Source organism: Anarrhichthys ocellatus, unplaced genomic scaffold (genome assembly GCF_004355925.1).
Source record: "Anarrhichthys ocellatus isolate YVR2014 unplaced genomic scaffold, GSC_Weel_1.0 scaffold1272, whole genome shotgun sequence".
Lineage (NCBI taxonomy): Eukaryota > Metazoa > Chordata > Actinopteri > Perciformes > Anarhichadidae > Anarrhichthys > Anarrhichthys ocellatus.
The window spans coordinates 4,274-12,182 of record NW_022281246.1 but is presented as its reverse complement, the minus strand read 5'-3'; the positions used below and the strand labels follow the sequence as shown (position 1 = coordinate 12,182).

Below are 7,909 nucleotides of genomic sequence, written 5' to 3'. Positions count from 1 at the left end.
TACAAGTACGTATATATATATGCATGTACATATATATATATATATATATCTCTATGTATATATATATATACATATACGTATATATATATGCATGTACATATATATATATATATGCATGTATATATATATATATGTTCTCTGTGTTGCAGGCTAGAGGAGTTGTTCCTGTGCCTTAACGAGTACAGCGGTGTGAGTGCCTCCAGCGTGGCGTGCCCCACCTTGCGTCTGCTCCACATCACTGACAACAGCCTCCAGGACTGGGCCGAGGTGCGGAAGCTGGGCCCCATGTTCCCCGGCCTGGACACGCTGTTCATGGCCAACAACAAGCTGGCCTCCATCCAGGACAACGAGGACGTCCTGCGGAGGCTCTTCCCCAAACTACGCAGCATCAGCCTGAGCAACTCAGGTCGGTACATCGCTGCGTCCGCTTGTGGTATAAGACACGGCAGTTTAACGGCTACACCCACACGACTACGCTGACATTATATTCATTTCTATGAACTTTTTATTTTTATTTTTTATTTTTTTAACTAAATAGAACAGTCCCTGAAATACGACCTCAAAAAACAAGGCACATGATCAAAACAATTGCAGAAATAATAGTACTAAGAGTTTAGCTTGTAACGAATACACATCTAATATACACCTACATGCATTTATACACACATATATATATATATATATATATATATATATATATATATATATATATATGTGTGTGTGTATATACATAAATATCTACCTACAAGTACAGCATACCCATACATATACCTTCCTACAAGTACACACTTTTACGCATGTTGTCAAAAAATAATATTATTAGGAGGGGGGGGGGGTGTAATAATATACAGTATACAGCAGAGGTCTTCAACAGGGGGTCCGGAATTTTTTGTTGATTAGACTCTTTAAAAAAAATGTTTATTTTTTATTTTTTTTCCCAAACATGAGTCTGTCCATTATTTTAAAAGTTCAGTATTGTATGCAAGATAACAGGTATCTTTATGCATGGCAGTGGCACTAATAGGCCATCACTCATTTTTTGTTTCCACATTTATGTTTAAAATAAAAACGTCTATTTGAATAGCTTGTATGCATGATTATCATGCAATTGACAGACAATGTTGATATTGGCATTGGTATCAGCTGACAAGGTGTGTTTATAAATGGCAGTGGCACGGCCTCCCTACTCACTGTACCTTGCACATGTTTAAAATAAAAACATGAATATATGAACCTGTGTATTATTTGAATAGCTTAGTATTGAATGCACAATAAAGAGGTATGTTTATACATGGTACTAGGCCCATTTAATATAAAATACAATATACAGTTGTGTGAAAAAGTGTTTGCCCCTTCCTGATTTCTTATTTTTTTGCATGTTTGTCACACTTAAATGTTTCAGATCATCAAACAAATTTAAATATTAGACAAAGATAACACAAGTAAACACAAAATGCAGTTTTTAAATGAAGGTTTTTATTATTAAGGGGGAAAAAAAATCCAAACCTACACCCTGCCCTGTGTGAAAAAGTGATTGCCCCCTAAACCTAATAACTGGTTGGGCCACCCTTAGCAGCAACAACTGCAATCAAGCGTTTGTGATAACTGGCAATGAGTCTTTTTCAGCGCTGTAGAGGAATTTTGGCCCACTCATCTTTGCAGAATTGTTGTAATTCAGCCACATTGGAGGGTTTTCGAGCATGAACCGCCTTTTTAAGGTCATGCCACAGCATCTCAATCGGATTCAGGTCGGGACTTTGACTAGGCCACTCCAAAGTCTCCATTTTGTTTTTCTTAAGCCATTCAGAGGTGGACTTGCTGGTGTGTTTTGGATCATTGTCCTGCTGCAGAACCCAAGTGCGCTTCAGCTTGAGGTCACGAACAGATGGCCGGACATTGTCCTTCAGGATTTTTTGGTAGACAGCAGAATTCATGGTTCCATTTACCACAGCAAGTCTTCCAGGTCCTGAAGCAGCAAAACAGCCCCAGACCATCACACTACCACCACCATATTTTACTGTTGGTATGATGTTCCTGAAATGCTGTGTTACTTTTACGCCAGAGGTAATGGGACATACACCTTCCAAAAAGTTCAACTTTTGTCTCGTCAGTCCACAGAGTATTTTCCCAAAAGTCTTGGGGATCATCAAGATGTTTTCTGGCAAAACTGAGACGAGCCTTTATGTTCTTTTTGCTCAGCAGTGGTTTTCGTCTTGGAACTCTGCCATGCAGGCCATTTTTGCCCAGTCTCTTTCTTATGGTGGAGTCATGAACACTGACCTTAATTGAGGCAAGTGAGGTCTGCAGTTCTTTGGATGTTTGTTGTTCTGGGGTCTTTTGTGACCTCTTGGATGAGTCGTCGCTGCGCTCTTGGGGTAATTTTGGTCGGCTGGCCACTCCTGGGAAGGTTCACCACTGTTCCATGTTTTCGCCATTTGTGGATAATGGCTCTCACTGTGGTTCGCTGGAGTCCCAAAGCTTTAGAAATGGCTTTGTAACCTTTTCCAGACTGATAGATCTCAATTACTTTGTTTCTCATTTGTTCCTGAATTTCTTTGGATCGCAGCATGATGTCTAGCTTTTGAGGATCTTTTGGTCTACCTCACTTTGTCAGGCAGGTCCTATTTAAGTGATTTCTTGATTGAGAACAGGTGTGACAGTAATCATGCCTGGGTGTGGCTAGAGAAATTGAACTCAGCTTTCCAAAGATGTGATAAACCACAGCTAATTTATGTATTAACAGGGGGGAGTAATCACTTTTTCACACAGGGCCATGTAGGTTTGGATTTTTTTTCCCCCTTAATAATAAAAACCTTCATTTAAAAACTGCATTTTGTGTTTACTTGTGTTATCTTTGTCTAATATTTAAATTTGTTTGATGATCTGAAACATTTAAGTGTGACAAACATGCAAAAAAATAAGAAATCAGGAAGGGGGCAAACACTTTTTCACATAACTGCATATAGTCGGGGGTCCCTGCTCCATCTCTCTATCAGTTTGGTGGTCCTTGCCCTGAAAAATGTTGAAGACCCCTGGTATACAGTGTATATAGATATATATATATATATATATATATATATATATATATATATATATATATATATATATATACTGTATATATACGTATATACATATATATATATATATATACTGTATATATACGTATATACATATATATACATAAACATACAATAATAAAAATAAAATAGAGTTTAATTAATTAATTAATGGAAACAAAATTAAATAATATATACTATATAAATCAATAAAATAAATAAAATAAAATAAATAAAATAAAATAAAATAAATAAATGGAAATAAATGGAAATAAAATACCCCCCCGGTTTTAAACGTATCGGTGTGGATGATGGTTTGATTCTAGGAGGAAGAATTGCTTCAGTACCTTTCAGTACAGTATGACTTCATGTGACAGCTGATAGAATTAGCAGCAGCTAACGTGCCGCCGTGTCCTGAGAGCTCGGTGTTATCTGTGGAGCATCGCCACAGATTCCTCTTTGCGTCGGCTTGTATCTCAGCAGTGGTTTGTGGTTTCAGCGGCGGATCTATTTTTAGATCTCTGTGAAGAAAACAATAAGTCTGCTTCGCCTGAGGAACAGAAAAACATCAAACGTTTGTTTCAGTTTCAGACAAAAACTAATTCTGCTGACATGCAAAATCATTTCAATGCTCTGAAGTCAGTAAACCAGTCAAAGTTCTAAATGTTATACTTTTACTTTAGCGTTATATATTGTGTTTTTCTTCATAAAAACACAAAATTCTAATGATTAGGAAATAATAGATTGCATTTTTATTGATTAAAATAAATCTCATCATTATTATTTTTAATGCTGTATTGTAATGTGCTTAAATGTGTGTGTGAGACGACGCGGAGCTGAGAATAGATGCTACATTAGAATGAGCTATATCAGAACTGGAGGGTATATTCAACATAATGTGAAGTTTTTGTGTTATTCTATTATTTCATGGCCAGCATAGTCAGAACTCAGCTTAGCTGCACATGAAACGTGACTTCTTGTGTTGTCAGGTCTGAACCGATGGGACGACATCGAGAAGCTCAACTTCTTCCCCAGGCTGGAGGAGGTGCGGCTGCATGGCATTCCTCTACTGCAGAGCTACACCAACGCAGAGCGACGCAGCCTTGTGATAGCACAGTGAGTCCTCACAGAGACAGATACTTTATCACATCAGAGAGAGGATGTGATAAAGGTGCTGGATAAATAAAACTTTGATTGATTGATAGATGAACAGTATTTGTTCCCCTCAGGCTCCCTGTGATATCTCAGCTAAACGGCAGCGTTGTGAGTGATTATGAGAGAGAGGACGCTGAGAGGTTCTTCATCCGGTACTACGTGGACTACCCCGAGGAGGAGCTGCCTTACAGGTACCCACAACATCTGGATCTGGTTTGGTGTAAGATGTCAGCCTTCTCTCCTATATAATATAACCAGATTTCACTCGCTTTTGGTTCCCAAAGCGCCAAAAAAACAAACGTTTGAAAGACCTTGTTTGTGTGAGGTTTCATAGGAACTATTTTCTTCCTGCCGAACGACACCCACCAACCGTATCACCGCGCTGAAGGAAGCGTGAATCTTATCACAGACGAGAGCCGAGATTTGACCGTTACCTATAGTTCCCTTATATTAGAGAGAAGGCCGATATCTCCAATACTCGGCAGCTCACTTCAAATGAATCTAGACTCCCTACATCACACTACATGTGAGAGGAACGACATGTGAACTGTCCCTTTAACACTCAACACACCTGCTCTTGTCCTCCTCAGGTACCACTCTCTGGTCACCAAGTACGGGAAGCTGGAGCCGCTCGCTGAAATTGACCTCCGACCTCGCTACCGGGCCATGGTGGAGGTTCACTGTGAGGACAAAGTGGAACAGGTGTGTTTAGCTTTTCATGAACGTAGAATGGCTCGACGACGAAGAGTATATTTAAATATGTGTTTGATACATAAATGTTCAATTGGTTCAGTGGCTCATGAGTCCAATCTATCAAACACGTTCCCTCAAAGATTCCACATCTGTATTCAGTCCGATGTACAAACCCTCTCCCGTCTCAAGACCATCTGTCACAAGTCACAGAGTTTTTAGTCACAGACTACACCATTTTGCAAAGACTGAAGCCGAGACTAAAAGAAACTTCAGATAATATTAAACAAGATGAGAAAAAGACTGACTGGATCTCAGGAGCACGCCACAACTCCAGTAAATCTATTATTATTAAGACTGGCAAGAGATTTAAAACAATATGTTTGCAACAATTCTACGTGCAGAATTAAAACATTCCCGGCTTTGACTTGTCATATTTATTCCGAGTGTCGTGTTTTTGTGCCTAAAATGTATAAACTGTTGTGTTCGTGTCAGCTGAGCATCCGTCTGGACCAGACCGTGGCGGAGCTGAAGAAGCAGCTGACCTCGGTGGTCCAGCTGTCCACCAGCAGCATGAGGATCTACTACATCGACAAGTGCAGCGCCTTCGGTCCAGAGGAGATGAAGTACAATACGCGGGCAGTCCACTCCTACAGCATCCAGGACGGAGACGAAATACTGGTGGTGCCCAAGACCAAGGGACCCAAGCTGGTGACTAATTGATTGATTAATTGGATTATTTGTTGATTGGTTAACTGATGCTGCTCCATTTTCCAATTATTTTGTGGCATCAAAGGCCCACAAGAAAAAAAAAGGATGTGAACACCATCATGGTGGACTGCAGTGGGCTGCAGCCATCGTGTCTTTTCTTTATTTCAGCTTTTTTATTTTGAGGGAGCATCCACTGGAGTTATGTAGACCAATCTGTCACACTGGAAAACAGACTCGCAGTCAGCTAGCAGCTTTAGCGCCGCATACCAGCAAAGCTTCGCTACAGATCTGTCTCTTTGTTACCATCATGCACCTGCACAGGCAAAGCATCCAACACCACTACCCCCACCGATTAGCGGTGAGTGAAAGTGGGCACAAGGTGAGGAAGAGCAGCAGTTGTTGAAGGATAAATCATGCATCAAACACTGTTGGGAGCATTTCTGGGTTCATTCTGTCGTACGGTGGTGTGTTGTTTCTGTAGAAGACGCTGCATCACATTCAGATCGTTATACCAACAAAGTCAAACATCAACAAATTAACAATCAGAGTAAGTGCATCATAGAATATGCAGATCGTAGCTCCTTAAATAAAGGACTACTTCTCCCACAAAATGGCCATTTCTTTATCAATTACTCTTCCTGTTTACCTCAGGATCCTTGAGGAAAACTTTCTCTCATGCCTCCACAGTGAATGAAGAATCAGAAAACAGGAGTAAAACCGTGATGAATTACAGTAAATGGAGCTAAAAAAAACATCCAGCATCTTCGTCTACAATCTTGCTATTTAAAAGACTTCCGTCACCACATTCTCTACCAGACAGTAGTTTAGAAAGTGTTTTAAATAGTAAGATTTAAAATATTACACCACTTTATGACAAAATGGCTTCAGGCGTAGTGATGCAATCCAACAGTGTAAAGACTATTTTAAGGGCGATGTTTCTTTCATCCTGTTGTGTGTTTTCTGGACTTGGGAGAAGGCTTGAGACCGGGTACCGGGGGGTCCTGTGGGGAGTTTGGGGTAAATACAAAAAAAGAAGAATCAACAAGAAGAGAAAGAAGAAAGAAAAGGAAGATTTTTGTGGGAGAGTAATCGATTTTGGGGACCTCAGAATTTTCTCTATGCAGACGATGTGGTTCTGTTTGCTTGTGACAACCATCATGCACCGGGGCGGTTTGTAGTCAAGATCGAAGTGGTTGTGATGAGAGTCGGTACCTAAAACTTTGAGTTTGTGGTTTCTCTGCTGGAAAACGGTGGATTGCTCCATCTGGGTTGTGGAGTGAGTCACCATCCAACGCCGGGGGAGTTCAAGTATCTCAGGGTTTTGGGTAAACGGCAGTTTTCGGCGTCAACAGTGATGAAGATGTTGCAACAAACCATCTGAAAGATTTAAGACTCACCGGTCCTTCTACATTGCGACTCTCATCTGTGTTCATGAGCTTTTTGGGTAGTGACAGAGAGAATGAGTGGATACAAGTCGCCTAGAGAGAGAGAACAGACACCCGGAGGAAGCTTCGTCATAAAGTAGCCAGCTGATCAGGATCCTCCTGGAACTCCTTCCTTTGCAGAACCAGAACATGCTGGAGGAATTCTATATCTCGTCTGGCCTGTCAACGCCTCGGGAGGAGCTGTAAAACATCTGGGCTAAGTTAGCTTGCTGCAGCCTAACCCCAGATGGATGGATGTTTCCTTTATCACTGGTCTGATGCTACTGTGTTATGTTATCACTAAACACACACTATGCACACATGTGGTGTAACTTTAATCATCACAGAGTAAATCGTTTTACTGACAATCATTCTCCTCCAATATTCAGTAGAACATGTGTTTCTAGTCTCTGATCTCTGATCATGTTTCATTGTAAACAACCAATCAGTGTTTAAACCAACAGGAGGAGAGCTAGTAACGTTAGCAGCACCGTTAACGGCTAACCAACAGGAGGAGAGCTAGTAACGTTAGCAGCACCGCTAACGGCTAACCAACAGGAGGAGAGCTAGTAACGTTAGCAGCACCGCTAATGGCTAACCAACGGAGGTTCACTTCAGTTACATTATGATGCCTTCAGGCTCTGCTCATTGATGTGTTTCTAGTCTGATCTCTGATAATGCTACATTGTAAACAACCAATCAATCTTTCTATTTAAAACATCATTTAAGTTCAGGTTGTATTGTATCCATCCATCCATCTATTAGCTAGACCCGCTTATACAGATGGTTTTAATTCATTTGAGCTCATTCTACGTTCGATAAGGTTCAGTTTGTCATCAGCTTGTGTGTTCATGGTCGATTTAAACTTGATGT

General features: G+C 40.5%; 1 protein-coding gene across 1 annotated transcript; it reads left to right on the top strand.

Annotated features, from left to right (window-relative positions):
• Positions 1-129: 129 nt before the first annotated feature.
• LOC116377456 (tubulin-specific chaperone cofactor E-like protein) lies at positions 130-6,539 on the top strand (the record flags this gene model as incomplete). Its single annotated transcript, XM_031839099.1, has 5 exons — positions 130-406; positions 4,046-4,172; positions 4,286-4,402; positions 4,802-4,913; positions 5,397-6,539. Coding segments are annotated over 5 exons (861 nt in total), but the record flags the coding sequence as incomplete, so codon positions are not given.
• Between the last annotated feature and the right edge of the window lie 1,370 nt (positions 6,540-7,909).